The sequence below is a fragment of the Dysidea avara genome, chromosome 11 (assembly GCF_963678975.1).
Source record: "Dysidea avara chromosome 11, odDysAvar1.4, whole genome shotgun sequence".
Classification (NCBI taxonomy): Eukaryota; Metazoa; Porifera; class Demospongiae; order Dictyoceratida; family Dysideidae; genus Dysidea; species Dysidea avara.
The window spans coordinates 21,238,102-21,258,347 of NC_089282.1; the positions used below are offsets into that span (position 1 = coordinate 21,238,102).

General features: G+C 40.0%; 5 protein-coding genes across 7 annotated transcripts; 2 read left to right on the plus strand and 3 right to left on the minus strand.

Annotated features, from left to right (window-relative positions):
* The first annotated feature begins 1,915 nt into the window (after window positions 1-1,915).
* LOC136238553 (heat shock cognate 71 kDa protein-like) lies at window positions 1,916-4,282 on the plus strand. Its single transcript, XM_066029107.1, has 2 exons — window positions 1,916-2,073; window positions 2,146-4,282. The coding sequence occupies exon 2, from the start codon at window positions 2,146-2,148 to the stop codon at window positions 4,141-4,143; it is 1,998 nt and encodes a 665-aa protein (XP_065885179.1). The 5' UTR covers window positions 1,916-2,073; the 3' UTR covers window positions 4,144-4,282.
* Window positions 4,283-5,286: 1,004 nt separating this feature from the next.
* LOC136238554 (kelch-like protein 5) lies at window positions 5,287-7,560 on the minus strand. Its single transcript, XM_066029108.1, has 3 exons — window positions 6,468-7,560; window positions 6,195-6,318; window positions 5,287-5,958 (listed from the first exon to the last, which is right to left on the minus strand). Exons 1-3 carry the CDS (start codon window positions 7,558-7,560, stop codon window positions 5,415-5,417), a joined length of 1,761 nt encoding a protein of 586 aa, XP_065885180.1. The 3' UTR covers window positions 5,287-5,414.
* A 67-nt stretch (window positions 7,561-7,627) lies between these two features.
* LOC136238558 (ras-related protein Rab-9A-like) lies at window positions 7,628-8,654 on the minus strand. The gene is made up of 2 exons (XM_066029112.1): window positions 8,519-8,654; window positions 7,628-8,417 (listed from the first exon to the last, which is right to left on the minus strand). Exon 2 carries the CDS (start codon window positions 8,329-8,331, stop codon window positions 7,711-7,713), a length of 621 nt encoding a protein of 206 aa, XP_065885184.1. The 5' UTR covers window positions 8,332-8,417; window positions 8,519-8,654; the 3' UTR covers window positions 7,628-7,710.
* A 53-nt stretch (window positions 8,655-8,707) lies between these two features.
* On the plus strand, window positions 8,708-9,235 carry LOC136237772 (protein THEM6-like). Its single transcript, XM_066027986.1, has one exon. The coding sequence runs from the start codon at window positions 8,708-8,710 to the stop codon at window positions 9,233-9,235; it is 528 nt and encodes a 175-aa protein (XP_065884058.1).
* A 54-nt stretch (window positions 9,236-9,289) lies between these two features.
* Window positions 9,290-15,131, minus strand: LOC136238550 (uncharacterized). 3 transcript variants are annotated; one of them, XM_066029101.1, is made up of 12 exons: window positions 13,588-15,131; window positions 13,295-13,518; window positions 13,108-13,218; window positions 12,911-13,048; window positions 12,622-12,855; window positions 12,389-12,575; window positions 11,990-12,336; window positions 10,460-10,576; window positions 10,271-10,408; window positions 9,988-10,218; window positions 9,748-9,934; window positions 9,290-9,691 (listed from the first exon to the last, which is right to left on the minus strand). In XM_066029101.1, the coding sequence occupies exons 1-12, from the start codon at window positions 14,933-14,935 to the stop codon at window positions 9,354-9,356; spliced, it is 3,600 nt and encodes a 1,199-aa protein (XP_065885173.1). In that variant the 5' UTR covers window positions 14,936-15,131; the 3' UTR covers window positions 9,290-9,353. The 3 variants fall into 3 exon arrangements, with proteins under 3 accessions (XP_065885173.1, XP_065885172.1, XP_065885174.1); XM_066029100.1 differs by having other exon boundaries at window positions 13,108-13,221; XM_066029102.1 differs by lacking the exon at window positions 13,108-13,218.
* Between the last annotated feature and the right edge of the window lie 5,115 nt (window positions 15,132-20,246).

The window sequence follows — 20,246 nt, forward strand, 5'->3', positions numbered from 1 at the left end:
AAAAGTTGTCCTCCCCACAGGCAGAAAAAGTTCTATGGTTGGCATTGGAGAGTTGCTATAGACTCAATAATATTTTTGCAACGGTTAAAAACTGGACTAAGTCAGGAAACTGAGAAAGAAGACAACAGCAGCCAGGTGTCATGAAAGTTGTTCGGGCTGATTCATAAATTTGTATAATTATATAATTGTTTATATTCAAATTCTGAAATATGTCATTCTACTCTGCACTCTGTAAACCTATTTTTGTTGCCAAAACAACATGTGAAGGTCAACCATACATCACTATAAGATAGGTGTCACCAGGGGAGGGGACAAAGTTACAAGAACACTGCACTTTGATTTTGGTAATGTAACTTTAAAATTTTGGGACTTTCATTGGATCTGAAAGCCCACCCTTGTTATATGGAGGTTTCTATATGTAAAAATGAAAGGTAATGGTCGATGTACTTGGTCAACTTTTGTGGCATCAAGAAATTGTCAAATCTTAGGAGTAAAATGATACATGCCATGTACATGCTTGATGCCAGACTGTTGTACATGATACAAGTGTACAACTATTTTGTGTGGCTTGCCAAACTAAAGGTTGTAATACTAGACTGATTTGATACATCCATCAACTCCGTGCTGCATGTATGAGATATTCCAAGACATAAGTGTACCACCACCAGTCCTTGCTGATGACAATGGAGAGTGACCATATCCTCTGAACAGAACCATCTCAAGTCAAAGTTCAAAGGTGTGCAATAGTAATCTGTTGTGTGGTAGGTATTGTTTTTTGCATACAGTGCTACACTCTATACTTGAACAATGTTGAGGGGGAGAGATTAGAATCTATTAGTAGGTACAGCAACACCCAGGACTTTTATACCAAAAACATGTTCAAAATGCTTTACATGGTCCCAACGTGATTATATATAATTTGTCTGCACATTTGTAACTAAACTTCCGACTAAGTCAGGAATGAAACTGACAGTCAGTCGGAATAATCTGCACCCAAGAAAGAGCTGACGAGATACTATCACAAGATTTGCCTGTATAACACTGTTCAGCTGCAATAGGTTGGTCTATGATGTCAGCACACATGCTGCCTACAACAACTAAATTTATTACCATTAATGTACATCTATGAACTGAATGATTTAATGTTTCTGATCAAATCCTTGAAAACACCAACAGACAACTTTGACATCAGGAATTTTTATCTCTTAACACCAACAGCACTAGATCTGGAAGTCACTTAAAACTACGCCACTCCACCCACCGGCACTTAGCAACCCATTTAAGTCAAGGAAAAGGATCCCATGATAGCACCCTCTCATGTGTATAAAGGAATTACAGGCATATACGTACAATGTGATGCATGCTAGCTTGCAAGTCCAACATGAGGGATTCTTACTGCTCTCGACCACATAGTCAAGAGAGGACAATAGGACTAACCAGTGGACTGAACACACACACACACACACGTCAGCATACAACATTTCACACTGGCAGTGGCGAAGATGACATCTCACAGGGTCATTCCTACATTGGGCCAATAACTCCTATCTAAGGGGACCCCTACCCAAACCTAGTCACAGTCATAGACATGTACAGGGTAGCTGTACATGTGATTAGCTACATCGCAATTAAGCAGCACACACACTGTACTACACATACTAAACAAGGATACAAGTCACAAGTTTCCAAGCCAAAAGATAACTTTATTGTGAAAGTTTAACCTTTAAGCAGAGATTAGAGACTGTGCTGTAACCTTCTATCACTGCCTAATAAGATCTTTGACCTCTAACTTGTTTACTTAATCCGTGTTTCTTTTCAACCGCAGATATTCAGAGAATTGACCAGAAAACTTTTCATGACGTAATTTTGGAACAGTCTAGAACAGTGTGGGAGAATTTAGCCAATCAGAACTCGTGAGCGTTACTAACACGTGCTAGCGAATGTTCTAGACCGAACTGGTTGACCTTGTTTGGCTGAGGAGTATAAAGGCACCTCGTGGTTATTTTCATCAGTTCGAACTGTTAACTGATAGTCTAGTAGTAACCCTCCTGTTTGGAGAAAATAGAACGGAAGGTACGTTGTTGTAGTGAGAGTAGTGTTTGAATGTAAGTTAACTTGTTTTTTTTTGTTTTTTTCCTTGCGTAGATGACTGCTCCTGCTGTTGGTATTGACCTCGGAACGACCTACTCATGTGTCGGTGTATTCCAACATGGCAAAGTGGAAATTATCGCCAACGACCAGGGAAACAGAACAACCCCTAGCTACGTAGCCTTCAACGATACGGAGAGGCTTATTGGAGATTCCGCCAAAAACCAAGTCGCCATGAACCCAACTAACACCGTGTTTGATGCGAAGAGATTGATTGGCCGAAAGTGGGAAGAAAGCACCGTCCAAAATGACAGGAAGTACTGGCCCTTTGAAGTGGTCAATGATGGAGGCAAGCCAAAGATCCAGGTAGAATACAGAGGCGAGACAAAGAAGTTCTTTGCTGAGGAAATCTCCTCTATGGTGCTTACTAAGATGAAGGAGACTGCTGAGGGTTATTTGGGAAAGACTGTTCAAAATGTTGTTGTAACTGTTCCGGCTTATTTCAATGATTCTCAACGTCAGGCTACCAAAGATGCTGGCACCATTGCAGGCCTCAATGTACTACGTATCATCAACGAACCCACAGCTGCTGCCATTGCTTATGGTCTAGATAAGAAATCCGGAGTAGAAAGGAATGTCTTGATCTTTGACTTGGGTGGTGGAACTTTTGATGTGTCTGTTCTAACCATTGAAGATGGTATCTTTGAAGTAAAGGCCACTAATGGCGACACCCATCTCGGAGGAGAGGACTTTGACAACCGAATGGTCAACCACTTTGTTAAGGAATTCAAGCGACAACACAAGAAGGACATTTCCCAGAACAAGAGGTCACTACGTCGTCTGAGAACAGCTTGTGAGAGAGCTAAGCGTACACTTTCATCTCAAGCCCAGGCCAACCTTGAGATTGATTCCCTGTTTGAAGGGATTGACTTCTATACCACCATTACTAGGGCTCGATTTGAAGAACTCAACATGGACCTCTTCAGAAGCACAATGGAGCCTGTAGAAAAGTGCCTCCGTGATGCCAAATTTGATAAGGGCCAGATTCATGACATTGTTCTTGTAGGTGGCTCTACACGTATTCCCAAGATCCAGAAGCTTCTTCAAGACTTCTTTGGAGGCAAAGAACTCAACAAGTCCATCAACCCTGATGAGGCTGTGGCTTATGGAGCAGCTGTACAAGCAGCTATCCTCAGTGGAGATAAGAGTGAAGAAGTACAAGATCTACTGTTGCTCGATGTTGCTCCACTGTCCCTTGGAATTGAGACTGCCGGAGGTGTGATGACATCACTGATCAAGCGTAACACTACTGTGCCCACCAAGCATGCCCAAGTGTTCACAACTTACTCTGACAACCAGCCAGGAGTGTTGATCCAAGTGTACGAGGGTGAGCGTGCCATGACCAAGGACAACAACATCCTTGGAAAATTTGAGCTTACTGGTATCCCTCCTGCTCCTCGTGGTGTACCACAGATTGAAGTTACATTTGATGTTGATGCTAACGGAATCCTTAATGTGACTGCTGCAGATAAGAGCACTGGAAAAAGCAACAAGATCACGATTACCAATGACAAAGGCCGGCTGTCAGCTGAAGAGATCCAGAGGATGGTCAATGAGGCTGAGAAGTACAGGGAAGAGGATGACAAGCAGAGAGACCGTATTGCTGCCAAGAATGCTTGTGAGAGTTATGCCTTTAACATGAAGAGCACCATGGAGGATGATAAAGTCAAGGACAAAATTGATGAGAAAGAACGTGAAGAGATCATCAACAAATGTAAGGAAGTTATTGACTGGCTTGATAAAAACCAACTGGCTGAAAAAGAAGAGTACGATGCCCAGCAAAAGGATTTGGAGAAGATCTGTAACCCAGTTATCCAGAAACTCTACCAAGCTGGCGGTATGCCTGAGGGAATGGGTGGTATGCCAGGAGGTATGCCTGGTGGAATGGGTGGAATGCCAGGAGGTATGCCTGAGGGAATGGGAGGGATGCCTGGAGGTCCCCCTCCCTCTGGTGGCAGCAGTGGTGGTGGTCCCACCATCGAGGAAGTTGATTAGGTTATTACGGACTATTAGGAGGACTCTTTACCATATTGTACATAACAAATGCCATTATGCTAGTTATTTAATGTAATTGCACCAAATTGTAATGTACTGGTACAGTTGCAATTTTTGAACATGAGAATTGTATGTAAAATGCAAGCTAAACTGTAAAGTAGACGAAAGGATCCCACCATTATTTGCATGTCAAAATTCTGGCAGTAGGCATCATTTAGAACTATTCTACTGCCATATTGTTTATGCATTTGTATCCATAGCTATAGTCGGCCATTTTCCTAGTTCCAGCCTATCAAATCGCGTTGTACCTGAATCAAGGCGTCTGATTGGTCAGAAAAGAAAAATGGCGTAGGGCCCAGAACTCCTGCGAATGTCACCAGACCCTACTCAACGCAGTGGGTGGGGTCTGGGCACGAGACTATTCTACACTAATGCACCCATCAATGCCATACTCCCAGATGATTGGAAAGTGCCAAATTTTCCAGTAATGGGGTTAAGAAGCTTGTCACAATGTTGCTGCCTCAAAAGGGGGGATTTAATTTCATAATTTTTTTGTTCAGCAAACTGTAAGTCAAAAGTGTAGATGTCAGAATTCCCAGTACCCTTGGGGGTGGGGTTTGATGTTGATAGGTGCATAACACCTATCCATTAATTATTGCCTAGTCCGATCTGTATTATAGCAGTACCCACTTATGAAAAACTCTGGACACATTACATTCACATTAGTACATGTACATTTGGACTGCTGAAAAAAAATCAGGAAGCATTTTATGCCAGGTATGCAAAGTTCCACTGAAATGGACATGCACTATGTGATTTGAGAGGTGCTGACAAGTCAATAGCTGTGATGCAAATAATAGTACACTTAAGGACCTAGTTAAGAAGGTGCTTGCAAGCAATGCCCACAATCTGCTTCCTTACATGCAACAGTATAACTTCAGTAATGTACCAACAAGATGTGGTTTGTTGGCCACAAGCACTTAAAATAAATAGAATCATTACATTATGGACACCATTGTTTGCTAACATTAGCAAGCCATCTAAGTGATTGGCATAACATTATTACACATGGTTACCAGTGGAATGGTTTCCTGGTTCCATTTACAAATTTAAAGAAAACTTATCTGCGCAATTGGAACTCAATATGTTGATTCTGAATCTGTATAAACATTGGCAACAACAAAACTAATTGTTACAAAATAGAAATAAATCATATGTACAAAGTAAATGGAGTAAAAATCATTATGAGTTGAAATTATCGCTGAGATTTTTCAGTCATCAAGTGTTGCGATCGTGTCTGGTGAGAGATCAGGAAGAACGACAACTGCAGCACCAGCCCTGCCAGCCTGTATGCTAGGACTCTTTGACCACTCGCAAGTCTCTGGGTCATAATATTCCACTGAGTCAAGATATGAAACTCCATTGAAGCCCCCAATTGCAAATACCTTGTTGCCAAATGAAGTCACAGCTACTGCATCACGAAGGTTTTTCATTGGTTCAACTAACATCCACTGGTTTGTACGAGGGTCGAACACTTCAACACTGTCAAGGGGCTGTAAAGAGTCATGTCCACCAACTGCATACAACTTGTCATGAAGGGCAGTGAGTCCCAGACCTCCTCTTCCCACAGACATTGACGGAATTGGCATCCACTTGTTTGTATGAGGGTCATAAGATTCTCCAGAGTTTAAACACGACAGGGAATCTCTCCCGCCAACTACATACAACCGTTCTCCTAATACAGCCACTCCTGCAGTACTCCGAGCCATGGACATCGAGCACACAAAAGACCATGTGTTATTTTGGATATCATACCTACACAGGAAGACCAACCATAAACAGTACAGACAATGAAAAGCAGCACACAAAACACCATACAACAATGAATCACGCTAATAGTGTATCCACACTTAAATTTGATTAACAATAAATAGCCAAAATCATGACCACAGGAAATTTGTAAGTTGATTATAAGTGTAAACTTGGAATATGACAAAGCCATACCAAGGTGTCATGCACCAAGAGTCCATTACACACAGCAGTTATTGTACCTCTCAACTGAACTTAGGTAGGACCATCCATCATGGCCACCAACTGCATACATGGGACCACAGAGGGTGGCAACGCTGACGCCATGGCGATGTGTGTTCATCGGTGCTACAGTGCTCCAAACACCTATTGAGATACGAAGAAATATCACAAGAATATTAAGCCTGATTTCACTCATCACAGCTGCCCAGGGAGGTATTCACACATACACACAAAAACTTGCATCATGTCAATTTGTATAATAATATGAACAGAATTTAACAACTAATTTGTACCTGTTTTAGGGTCCAAGCAGTCGACAGTGTTAAGAGTTCGTAGGCCATCTCTTCCACCAACTACATAGACACACGAGTCCAGTACTGCTAGACCAAATTGTAGACGACGTGAAGACATGTTCACAGATAACCTTTTCCCCGGCACTACTTGCCATTTGTCTCGTCTGGCATTAAAGTACTCAATAGTGACAGCTCCTTTGCCCATATTCATACCACCCAGAATAAATAGGGTTCCATATAATGACTTCCTTGGTTGCACTAAGCTTACGTGAGTGTAAACAGGCCTGCTCTTCTTAATAGCATGGTGGGCTAAGGTATTGAATACAAGTTTCTGGCTTTCAGTATCCTTCATAAAGATATCATTCTTGTATACTCTTTCCATTAGATACACCGGATCTACATGAGTTAGACGGACACACTTGAGAAGTTTGGAGGTATACTGTATTCTATTGTCTGGGTCGTATTGCAACCATCTCAGCAAGGCTTCAAATACTTGCTCCTCACTTGAAACATTCAAGACATCACTGGACAGCAGTTTGCTAACCTCATCAAAAGGCAAGAGACAAAATTCATCACCTTGAGAGACATCTACAAAGCAATCCATTACAAATTGTTCAGCAGTTTCCTTCAAATCCACACACCCATGTCCATGAGCAAATTCACATATCCCCAGACAGTTACCAGGTGTTAGAAGCTGGGTCATTACGCTTGAGCAGGCTTCAACTACTTGAGGCAGCTGTAGAATTGATGCTGCTTCCGTTATAGCTTGTACGTTGTCTTCGTTGATGTCCACCTTCGAAGTGTAAGCGAAATCCACCAGTGCGGCTAAGGCGTCTGCATTCACATTGGGCAAAACAATGCTAAACATTTCTTTCTCTTTCATTCCACTGTTAAACATGGCTCTGAAATAACCGCTAAAGGCAGATAACACTACGCGATGTGCTTGTATGCTTCGTCCACCACTAACTATCACAACGTCGCACAAGTCGCTCTTCGTCCTGAGCATATCCAAGTTTTGGAGTATCTGTACGGCGTGTTCTTCAATGCTGAACGCCACGTCCACTCTACGTCTGTTACTCATCGTACTACACATTTCTTAACGTTATCTGAAAAGTTTAAATAGTAAATGCATACATATAACTAACACCAAAACATATGAGTCACGTGAATAATCGTTACTGTAATTTCACACCACACAGGAAATTATTGTAAAATACACTATGGATTTCAGTGCATTAGAACTCTAACAATTACATGGTGCTTTATCCTCTGAAGGTACAGTGTACAAATTAACAGTTTCATCATTAGTTCTGGGGATTCTGCTCTCTCCCCTCCTATTTAAAGCTGCAACTCTTTTTATGGCAGAGATAAAAGCCAGGTCAACATTTATAGCATCTTTAGCACTCGTTTCAAAGTAGGGCATATGCCCGTTAGCTTCACACCACTCTTTAACAGTGTTGACTTCCACCTGGTGATCTACATCGACTTTGTTCCCTAAAACAACAAAAGGAAAATTGTCCGAATCTGCAATGTCGGCATAATAGAGGAATTCTTTTTTCCAGATGGCCAGGTTACGAAAACTCTGCTCATCATCGAGTGCAAATGTTAGTAAGCAGCAGTCAGAGCCCCGGTAGAATGGCGTCCGAAGACTCTTGAATCTTTCTTGTCCAGCTGTGTCCCAAATTTGCAAAGTATATTTCTCATGATCAACTTCAATATCTTTGTTGAGAAATTCCACACCAATTGTGTGAAAGGGCGCCGAATCAAACTTGTTACTCACGAATCTCTGCATCAAAGACGACTTTCCCACTCCTCCATCTCCTAAAAGCACAACCTTTAAAAAAATTGGCTTGGAAGAAGACATGAGTCAAGGCTGGTTAGAAGTAAAGCGCCACTGCAGGCTGTGCAAGGTAGATAAATTCCTGATCTTTTCAATTCAATCCCAGTTTCCTAGTGAAAAACAAAACAAATTCGTGCATGCTAAACCGTGCTTAAAACATGGTCTCTCTGTTACAAACAGGTGACACTAACACTTACTGGCCACTTCTTACCTAGTTGTATCGCGTCAAAATGAGGAGAGAATTTTCTGTCATTGTAGTCACATGATCCAGGAGCGAAATGATGTTCTTTAATTAGAATACGCGGGCAAAGTCATGTTTTGGTTTGTTGTCGTGATAGTATTATTATGTCTGTTCGTGCTAATCGACGTGTGGTACTTTATCGGAGTAATAAAAGGCTCGATGCAGTACAGGAGTCCCTCACTAAAGCCCCGTACCCCTGAAGAATTCCTAGAACCTATGGTGTTAGATTGTCGTGTAACATTTAGAGACCTTGACTTGAACATGCACATGAACAACGCACGTTATGCTAGGTCTGCAGAATATGGTAGGTTATTCTTTGTACTCAAAAATGGGATGGATGTGGTGATAAAAGAAATGGGAGCCACCGTTGTAATGAGCGCTATGACCACAAGATTCAGAAGAGAATTGAGATTATTACAAAAATACAAACTCGTAACAAGAGCTGTTTATTGGACAACTAATGATGTCTTTTTTGAGCAACGATTTGAAACTGGGCCAGATTGTTTTGTCAATTGTATCATGTATGCAAAAATCAGGTTGGTAAATGCCACTATTCCTGATGTGATCAAAACAATATGTAATGGAAAACAGGTCCCATCTCCTGATCCGCCCAAGGACCTTCTCAAGTGGATTGAATACATTAATAGTTCCAGTGAAGCACTGAAGAGTGAAATAAAGAAAAGTTGAGCTGTGCAGTGTGTGCATAGCTTAAATTTTACAATGGAGATTAACATACTGTACTTTGAAATCAGAAGTGCTTTTTTATTATTCATTAAAAGGAATCTATCATGTTCTAGTTAAACTGTTAGCATTTGAGTAATAGAGCAGAGCTCAGAGCATCTTTAGCTGAAGGTCGTTGCTTCCAATTGTAAATCAATAAACTGTTTACTAAAGTGGCAAACCCACTTGGTAGGAGAAATGCTTGTGTGGATTCTCTAGAGCGAGTGTATATCAACTGGGGTAGCTGGTCCTCACTGTAGCTGAAAGCATCTATTGTGTTAAAAGGATTACTGTGTCCACACATCTCAAATGCCAATACGCCAGCAGCCCATACACCAACTTTAGACATATTGATAATTTGGTTTGCCTTAGGATTACGTAGCTCTGGACTCTGGTGAGCTCTATTACCAGGTAATCTCATTCCTAAAACAAGAATCAAACACGGAAAGCTTTTTGACATCTACACATAGTCTACATACCACGCTGGAACAGCAGGGTCATTTCAGGTGCCAGCTGAACTGCTGACCCAAAATCACATAGCTTTAAATTCCCATCTTTTGACAGCAGGATATTTGTAAGCTTCAGATCACGATGTACAATATAGTAGCTATCAAGGTAAGCAAGGGCTGATAGCAGCTGGGTAAACCACTTCAGGACATCGGTATTCTGGGTGAAGCACTATAATACTGTTTCCCTTTAATGCATGCAATTGGGCTAACCTTGGGACCTTGGTGTTCAAAGAGATCTTTAATATGTGCTTCCATATCAAGAGTATGGTAGTCCATCACCATGAATAGGGATATGGACCTGTTCTGTGCTGCATTGCTTTTCATTCCAGGCACCAAATTTGGGTCTATTCTGTCATAGAAGAAAGCATACAACTGTAGAATGTTAGGATGGGGTAGCAACTGGCTTAGTATCTCGTACTCATTTTTGAATTCCCCGCGAGCCTAAAAATTTTTCTTGTATGTAAGTACTATACAATATGTGTACACTGGCAACCTTTGTCACAGTTGACGTGTCCTGGTAGAAATTGGTCAGTATCTTTATAGCATATATCTTGTTAGTATCAGTGAGCTCTTCATGTTGACATTTAGCCTTCACCACTACACTTTCATCACCTTCATTTAGTAAGCTGATCTATAACAGTGTCTGTATGTCATTTACATATTGTGTAGTATAATAGCTTACAAATCTGAAGTCATCCTTGGTACATGAGAACAAAATCCGAGTATCTATAAAAGCTTTCACAAGCTCCTTTTCTCTTGCAGACTGTGGTGCATACTGTATATCCGTGCTGGTTGGTTGCTGAAGTGCCCCCAAAAAAAATCTTTATAAATGTAAAATTTCTAACTTGCCTCATTAAAAGTTATGTAGAAGTAATGCATAAAAGGAAATAATGGCCAGGCAAGTGAACATGCGCCACAACTATTTATTAAAGCTTGACAGCATACATGCTGAGGGTCTACTCAGTGGTCCTGCAGTCTGGTAAACAGTTACAATTTCAACTACTACCTATAAAACTACATGTACAATGTGTGCATTATAAGTATCAATTACTGGTGGCCGTTCTCCTTCATTTTCAGGTATGTTATACACAAAGAACAGTGCCTCTGCAATCAATCCACTGACTGGAAATTACGTGCGTTTCTCATGATGGCAGCATTGAAGCCTCACGCACATTCTCAAATCAACACCTATGTACTAGTGAAGTCTAAGTGAACAAAGACATGGAACACAAAGGAGGACAAAAGTAAATCCACAATGCATGCACTGTAGCTGCTGCAGTTGGCAAAAAGGCACATCACAGGCCAAGCAATATCAGTGAAGAGATGAAGCCCTTAGCATTACCTGAAGTCAAATTATGCCTTCAGTCAGTCAGTTAGTCACAAAAATATATGGAAACTTGTTGGGTGGGTTTCATTCTGAAGGAATTTTGGGCTTGATTATGCCTACCAAGTTGGTGTGAAGGGTAGTTTTCGAGTGGTATTTATGGGCAGAAAACTTTCATGATCTCAACTATACAGTACATGTAAGTATTCAAACCTCGTTATGCATATTTGTCAACAGTAATTAGACAAATGTAAGGTTTTCAAACATTTCATGTGCGCATTGTCATAATGCCAGGGCACATTCTGTGGCTGGGGTTCAATGGGTCCTCTGGCGACTATGCCATTTCCAGTAAACTAGGTGTGCACTGGTGGTGTGACTGTCCACTTTACCTTCTGACTATGAGAGGGTAGTGGAGAGGGAAGGTGTGTATGTGTGATTGGAGACAGGGTTCTGTTCACATTAGTCAGCTCAATGCAGCAGTATTAAAAATGTCCTTAATTATCTGTACTTTTTACTCAATTGTTTATTGCCAAGGCTTATAATCCTGTTGTTACTGTAATGCAGTGGCCTTTTTGTGTGGGGAGGAATGTACTGTCCTCAGTGCAGACTTCAGTATCCCCTGGATGGCTTGCAAAATCCTCCACGGGGGCACCAGGTTGAAGTGATAGCATCCTGGGATTGGCACATAGTAATCCAACCTTGTGTCGTTGTCAGCTTAGCTGGCTAAAAATTGTTGCCTATGGGTCACCTCGTGGAGGTGCTGACTGACATGGTGTTTAAGAAAAACACACTGACCCACACGTGTATGTGTGTGTGTGTGTGTGTGTGTGTGTGCATGCGTGCGTGCGTGCGTGTGTGTGTGTGTACCACAAAAAGAATACTACTTACAGGCCCATCTCTGGAAAAAATTTGTTGAGCAGAACTGAGAGAATACTTAGCTGAAGGTCGTCTCTTCCAGTCATATATCAACAAACTGTTAACCAAAGTAGTGAAGCCACTTGGTAGGGGAAATGCTTGTGTGGATTCTCTAGAGCAAGTGTACATCAACTGGGGTAGCTGATCCTCACTGTAGCCGAGAGCATCTATTGTGTCAAAAGGATTACTGTGTCCACACATCTCAAATGCTAATACGCCAGCAGCCCACACATCAACTTTAGACATATTGATGGTTTGGTTTGCCTTAGGATTACGTAGCTCTGGACTCCGGTGAGCTTTACTACCAGGTAATTTCATTCCTAAAACAAGAATCATAAACATGTATACACTTTTATACTTTCAAATATATACCAGACTGGAATGTTATGCTCATTTCAGGTGTTAGCTTAATTGCTGACCCAAAATCATACAGCTTTAAATTGTCATCTTTTGACAGCAGGATATTTTTAAGCTTCAGATCACGATGTACAATATGGCAGGACTCAAGGTAAGCAAGGGCTGACAACAGCTGGGTAAACCACTTTAAGACACTGTTATTCTGTTTGTAATACATAATTACTGTCCTTTGGTGAAATGGGGCTAACCTTGGGACCTCCTTGGTATTCAAAGAGGTTCTTAATATGTTCCTTCATATCAAGAGTTTGATAGTCCATCACCATGAACAGGGATATGGACCTGTTCTGAGCTACTTGATTTTTCATTCCAGCCACTAAATGTATGTCCATTCTGTCATAGAAGAAAGCATGCAACTGTAGAATGTTCGGATGAGGGAGTAACTGGCTTAGGATATTGTACTCAATTTTGAATTCCTTACGATCCTAAAATGAGTTAGTTTTCATGTAAACATTTTTACATACATATGCACTAAGTAACCTTTGTCACAGTTAAAGTGTCCTGATAGTAATTGGTTAGTATCTTTATAGCATATGTCTTGTTAGTATCAGTGAGCTCTTCACGCTCACATTTAGCCTTTACCACTACACTTTCATCACCTTCGCTGAGTAAGCAGATCTGTAAAACACGCATAATAGTGTAAAAAACTTATCCATATTTAGTGTAATGAGACACACGTATCGAAAATCATCTCTTGTACATGAAAATAGAATGCGGGTGTCTCTCAATTTTTCGTCTTGTTCCTTCTCTCTAGCTGATGGCTGCTGTGTATCCACCATGATCGTATGTTGCTAAAAATCCAAAACATTGTTGACTAACTTCTCTTTACAGGTACACCAACATGTGTACATACATATCGCATACCTGTGGAACAGGCTTAGGAGGTATATTTCTTTCACTCAACTCAGTATTTCTTGCTTGCACCTTTAATCTCCTAACTTCAGCATTAAGAGATTCAATCTGTTGATTCCTTTCAGTTAGGGACCTTTGTAGCTCCTCAATCTGGGCAGCTTGCTGAAACCTTACATCTAACAACTCCTCGACATTCTTTTCAGCTGTTTGAGCTCTCTGCTCAATTTCACTAATGTCTGCACATAATATTAAAAAAAAATTAAGACACAGTGGTTACAAGTATGGAATTGCTATAATTGCCATACCAGATGATATATGCCCAGATTGTTGAATAACACGTCCTTGCAGCTGCTGACCTATTTGAAGTAAACACTGATACACTTGACTTTTCATTAGATCCTGATCCTGCACTACTGCAAGTTGTTGATCCTTCAGATTTAACAATTTAGCTATTTCTTGAACTTCCTTTACAAGCTTTTGATTTAGTAACTCATCTTTTTTGGACATTTCTTGCATTAGTTGTTGATCCCTTTGATTTAGTATTTTAGACATTTCTCTGTCTTTATCCATTACCTGCTGACGAGTTTCATTAAGCAGCTGAAACATTTCTTGATCCTTTTCAGACAACTGTTTGTTTTTTTGTCTCAGTTGTTCGTCTTTTTGATAAAGCATGTCATCCTTTTGTCTTAATTGTTGATCCTTCACAATTAACTGAGTATCCTTTGTCACTATCTGTTGATCTTTCTGGATAATTCGTTTATCTGCAGTACTCACTGAATTAAACATTTCAATGACACTATCAGTTTCATGGGGCTGTGGGTTATAATCGACATTTCTCAAGCTTCTGATCACCTCCTTGATGACTGGTCTACTTTCAGGTTTGTCTTGTACACACTGCTCTACTATTTGCTTTAATGAGAGATACTGGGTTATTTCAACCATGTAATGCTCTCTTCTCTCAACTTCTGACAAGATAATTCTATCGGCAGTAACCTGGTCCTTTGGCATAGGCCACTGCATACTCAACAAATGTATACACACACATCCTATTGAGAACACATCTATTGGCAAACCATACTCTGGCTCATTCTTTAGAGCCTCAGGAGGCATGAAAGCTACAGTTCCTGGAGCCATTGTATGCCTATGGAGACCAGGCGATATTGCTTTAGCTACTCCCAGATCAGCCACTTTTGCTACAAGATGTTTTGTAAGCAGAATGTTATTGGAAGAGAGGTCTCGATGGATGATGTTTTGGCTGTGAAGGAACTGGATACCCTGACAGGTGTCCATGAGAATGGACAACTTGAAATGAAATGGAAAATCTTCTCTTTCATATTTTTCAATCAAGCCAGTTAAACTGATATGCATCAACTCCATCACTAACCATGGTAACTGGGCATCAGGACTAGGGTAGTGTATTCCTAGGAACTGTACCACATTGGGATGGAGTATACTACTACACCGGACGCACTCGGCAAGAAAGTCACGCTTCTTCGCTTCATTCATCAACAATAAGTGCATCTCTTTTGCAGCACAAACTGTCTCGTGTACCATCACTTCGTAAACGTTAGCATAAGAGCCAGTTCCTATTGGCTCTTCCCTGCTTGTCTTAGTCACCACAGGTAGTTCCAAACTCCGAAGTCGCTCCATCATTCTTTGTGTTTACCAGTCGAAGCGCAAGAGGCAAAAAATGTTTTATTAGTTACCTCATACATACTAGAAAATGCAGTATCTATGATAACGGCTTCTTATTCCCAAAGACACCTGCGCTAATTGTGGTAAAATTTTCAAGCGCTTGTAACTTCCTGCTGTGCATCGTGCATGTCAGTTCTTAACAGCCCAGCAGCCAGGCTCTCCAGCAGCTGCAAATACGTTGGGAACGGTTGAGGCTGACAGCGCCCGCCCCTTTCCGTTTAGAGTAAGCGCGAGGGGCGGGCGCTTTGCTATTAATGCTGGGGGCAGGCGTGGTCTGGCTACGCGAGACTAGGGCAGGCGCTGCCACCTTATGCAATAAAAAGTACTTCACGTGAGCCAGTGGAAGGTTCGATAGATATTTCGAGGGGCGGGTTTCTGAAACTGGTCAAGTGTTTCAGGCAATTAAATTATTATTATTATTATTTTTTTAATTGATTTGTATCAAAGTCTCAGCTGAAATACTCTAATAGAACAATCACATTTTGTATTTTATAAAAAGTTAACCTCTACCAACACAGCAAAAATAGTCTAAAACTGTATCTCAGAGTGAGTAAGACCTCAGTGAAATTTTTCTGGGGGCATGCCAGCTTCCATGTTTGCTGACATATACTTCAAGTTTCACATAGCTCCACCTCTTAACTCTTTAGCCTGCTCCTGATACAGTGCCAGCAGAAAAAAGAAAGTTTTTATTAATCAATTCCTGATAAGTTTAAACTGTCAGCTTTAAAGATTGAAATTGCTACTAGATTTAATCTCAGAATACGTAATTTCCTTGGGGGAACATTCCCACAGACCCTAAATTTAAGTGTGCATGTAACAGAAAACTTGGAAGCCTGTCACTAAAATATCTGGAGCCTACTGTGTTTGTACATTACAGTGTGTAATTTTTGTGAAGAAAACAAAGTGTTATGACTGAAAAAATCAGAGTTCTAAAATGACCACATGTCGAGATACATACATATGGTGGTCACTAATATATATTAAGGCTGAAACGAATAGTACGAATATTCGTTATTCGTTCGTTAAGAAATATTCGTTATTCGTTAAATATTCGTTAATCGGATAATGTACACATTTAACCTTGAAAACATTTTGACAACTGAAAACTGTCATTTTAAAATATAATTTTTCATCTTAATAATAGCTACATGTAAAGGACTTTTCTTTTTTAACATTTAAAGTTTTTGTAGTAATCAAAGTGATTTTGTCCCTTTCAAGCACCAATTATACAGAAAATTCTTAAAGAATAATTCGTTAATTCGTTCGTTAATTTGAAGAATATTCGAATACCTAAAATTTAATATTCGTTTCACCCCTAATATATATATATATATATATTTGCTACTGACAGTTCCCACATTTATCAAACAACCATAAATGATCGGCCATACTGGATAAATCCCTATAAAGAGATATTAGAAGAATTCATTTCTTTATACTTATAGAGTAGAGGCTGGTATTACGAGACAGGAAGCGCACACTGTAAATTCAGAAGTGTGAAGTTCATACTGTTTGATGGTATGACTCCTGCGGTCGCTTAGTGTGATGCTCATACTTCAGAAGTATGATGACCACACTATAAGTGACCGCAGGAGTCATACCATTAGTATGAACTTCACACTTCTGAATTTACAGTACATAGTAGATTTTGGAGTAAAAGATAATAGATACCTCTCTGTAACGAACATTTGGGACACAGAATTTTGGCTACTTTCAGTTGCTGCTATAGAGAGGTTTTCCTCTTTCAGAGGGAAAAAATGTATTAACAAGACCTGTTGGGACCAAAATTTTTGTCCTTATTATCTATTATGTCCTTAATTCAAGGAGTTTGTTAAGAAAGGTTCCACTGTAATACCTGTTTAGGTCATCATGGTGATTATAAGTCAACCACAAATCTCATTAGGGGATAATATAGCTCCTTAAATTTGCTATAGCTATCATCATGGGAATTCTATGACAATGCGGATAGTCATTGTACAACTCACTATGCAATAAAAAATGCAAAGATGTAAAGTATTCTGTGAATGCTATCCCACTAAAGACCTGCAAGGCTAAATACCCCCCCCCCTCCCCATCCTTTCCCGCTGAAAAATAAGTTTGAAAACCTTAGGGGAAAAGTTGCAGTATACGTAGATTGACATTGTTATTTTCATGTTTTTAGCATTTAGGCTATTTTCAAGCCTTCACATTACACTCCTGAAATTCTACTTTACATTACAGCCATACAACAATACAGCCTTGCTGTGCCCTACTTGGCTCCCCTGTAGGTCAGGTCTAGAATTGCCACTGCTAAAACCTGTGAATACAGGGAGTCAGAAACATGCAACTGATTTGTTTTGACTGTCTACAGTGTTCCTGCTACCCTTTACATATGATTTTTTTAAATATGAAGCATGTATAGTCAATTTACAACTTAGTGTCTCATAGCTAATACCCCCATTATGTCTCATAATAAACATACCTACAGTGTTCCAGAAAAATGATCATATAGACCACCACATGGTAGCAGTGGCGGATCTAGATGGGTTTCTGGGGTTTCGACAGAAACCCCCTTTTAAATTAGCTCAGTTGCAGTCTAAATAATTATATAAACATTGTTGTACTGACAATTTCAAACAAACATATACCACTGTATTAGCATGCATGCAGCTGCACTTAACTGTAACTGACACCAATTATAGCTATTAAACCCTCAGCAACACTTCACTTTTCATCTCCCACTGCATTAAAAAGTATTAAACGATCGAGATACTCTAATAGAGCAGTCAAGTAACTACTCTAATAGAGCAATCAAAGCTACAGCTTATAGTCACCATCTTTGCCCTATAGTTAGCTATAGTATTTACAGTTTAAAACATTGAATTTATTGTAATTGCTAACTAAAAAGTAGCCTGAAATCCGATCTCAGAGCTTCTAAAATCTCAGTTTTTTCTGGAGAAATCAAATGTTATTAGATGCACGCCTTATTCACCTATACCAACTTTCTTTAAAAATCCTAGATCCACCACTGGGTAGAATTTTTTTGAAATTTGAAGGTATAGTTTATGGGTACAGATTTCCCTATTAGAAAACCCTACAGGAAACCATGTCACTTGTGGAAGAGGACTTACTTGACAAAATTTTTAATTTGATACTGTACAGAATGGATACGTGGTTTTAGTAGGTGATGGAAAAACATACAAACAGTACCACCCTATAAAAGCTGTTAATTTTCCCAGCCGGGAGATTGGCATATTTTAATCATGCTGCTGGTCTAAAAGAGATAGCCAGTATAATCCAGGGTACCACGGTATAGTACATAGAGCAATCCTCTAACTTTATACGAATGTACACTTACCTTAGTAGCTCCAGCAACACCACTACACTATGGATACTAGTTGTATCCTGCTATTCAGGAAAGAAATCACCACCATACCATCTGACGAAAACACACAAAGTAGTGAAAGACAGCAACAGTTTTGTAGAAAGGATGAGTTAATCAGACATGGAAATTTTGGGCCCATTAGGGATTGTTTTTCCTCTTGACTGTACAGAGTAGCAGCTAGAAACTATATACATGTAGCAAGTTTGAAACAGATGGTTCCCTATTTTCTGCTTTTGATAGAGATTGCTATGCTTGCCTTATTCCTAGGTGAAATTCAATGATACCCATCAATTGTTTTAACCTGTCTGGAGAAAGGAGGCTTTACAGTAAATCTGACTGGACTAAAGTGGTGAGCAGTAGCATTAGATGAAGCACACAAGACATGCATTAATAATGACCTGAAGACAGCTGCTGTTTGTCCAACAGAATCATTCTTGCAGAAACCAGCTTGTTTCTTCAATCATCGCACAAAAACCTATTACAGCTATGATAGTTGGCCTATTACAGCAATGATAGCTGTACACACACACACCCATCAGATAGTTTTCAGACTTACTAGGTGCAACAAGAACATCAGACAGATGTGTAATCTTTCCTTCCAGTCAATGCAAGTTGCAGGGCCAAAGAGTGAGGGGGCCAACTTTGACAGTGAAATTTACACAATGGAATTTTAAGCATCTACAGCAGATATCATGTTGTTATTCTTGGGGGCTTGGCCCCAGGAAAAATTTAATACTGTAGCTTAGAAGCTATATTAGAGTATCTCAATCTTTTCTTGCAAGCATTGTCCAATAAGGGGGGCTGGGGGGGCATGACACCTCCTCAGTTGCACCGCCTATGAAAGTTATTCAACAATTGAATGTATATATTCACTAGGCCAGGGTGCTTCTTATCCTCATACATATTTACAGTCATTGCGTGCTAACAGCACACAAAGACCACATAATACAATAATGTATAGAAAACACAGCACATGCGAACTAGAATAACGATATCACATGGCGCTTAGAAACTCCTTACAACACAACAAAAATCATCATGGTTGGACAATAGTTTATCTAACATTCAAACTACTGTGGGAACTCAGCTGCTCAGTGGATTTGCTACTTGTCGTCATGGTTTAGTGCACATATAATCATTGAGATTTGAGCTGATTCTTGAAGTCCACCATTTTTCTTATACAGCTATGATCCATTTGTCAACCAGTGCAGCACTTTTACCTGGATTTTGTATTTTCACTAAATCTATAGCTACCTATGAACCAAAGTCTTGCAAATTGCTAAATGTGGCCTGTTGTGTAGTATCACATAACTTACAGATATTCATCCTTTCTATCAGCAGGTTTGCTTATGTTACTGAGATTTGTTTTCTCAATACATCAAGAGTTCACAGTGGTTGAGCCAATACTTTGCTAGCAGATTATGTTAACAAATTGTAGTTACCAGACCTAACCTTACAGTGCTATAGTGAAGGCTATGCATAGTTGGGATATTAGAAGTGGATGTTCCTACATTATGTCTTGCCTCTCACTCTTAGATGGTACATTCCTTTTGACAGTGTGCATGCAGTCCTAGCAGGTGTAGTGCCTATACGCTGCTCCATGCATGGCAGCTGGAGTTGATATTCTTAATGATATGCAGCCCTGTAACACTATTTAAATTTTCTGTTACGTTTAGACATGTTCCATTCAGTGTATGTAATTAAGAGATATATTTTGTCACTTGACTCTTCCAGAAGATAAGCAAGCATAGGAAAAACTAATGAATGTTTTACTGCACTAGCAACCGAATTGTTTACATGTTGTTCAGGAGGTCAAATTGCAATGGCAAGGTGATCAACAATAGTTGCAATAGCATTCTAGAACACGAGACAGATTTTCAATGGCATAATAGTGACTACTGGATC

What these genes read in the sequence shown, in the direction of transcription:
- LOC136238553 (XM_066029107.1), top strand. Translation starts at nt 2,146, where the DNA reads ATGACTGCTCCTGCTGTTGGTATTGACCTCGGAACGACCTACTCATGT.
- LOC136238554 (XM_066029108.1), bottom strand. Translation starts at nt 7,560, where the DNA reads ATGTGTAGTACGATGAGTAACAGACGTAGAGTGGACGTGGCGTTCAGC. An exon ending in CTGCTTGGACCCTAAAACAG is followed by an intron (nt 6,319 to 6,467) that starts GTACAAATTAGT and finishes GTATCTCAATAG; the next exon opens with GTGTTTGGAGCACTGTAGCA. An exon ending in TACCTAAGTTCAGTTGAGAG is followed by an intron (nt 5,959 to 6,194) that starts GTACAATAACTG and finishes CTTCCTGTGTAG; the next exon opens with GTATGATATCCAAAATAACA.
- LOC136238558 (XM_066029112.1), bottom strand. Translation starts at nt 8,331, where the DNA reads ATGTCTTCTTCCAAGCCAATTTTTTTAAAGGTTGTGCTTTTAGGAGAT.
- LOC136237772 (XM_066027986.1), top strand. Translation starts at nt 8,708, where the DNA reads ATGCAGTACAGGAGTCCCTCACTAAAGCCCCGTACCCCTGAAGAATTC.
- LOC136238550 (XM_066029100.1), bottom strand. Translation starts at nt 14,935, where the DNA reads ATGATGGAGCGACTTCGGAGTTTGGAACTACCTGTGGTGACTAAGACA. An exon ending in ATCTGGGCATATATCATCTG is followed by an intron (nt 13,519 to 13,587) that starts GTATGGCAATTA and finishes TATTATGTGCAG; the next exon opens with ACATTAGTGAAATTGAGCAG. An exon ending in CTCCTAAGCCTGTTCCACAG is followed by an intron (nt 13,222 to 13,294) that starts GTATGCGATATG and finishes TTGGATTTTTAG; the next exon opens with CAACATACGATCATGGTGGA.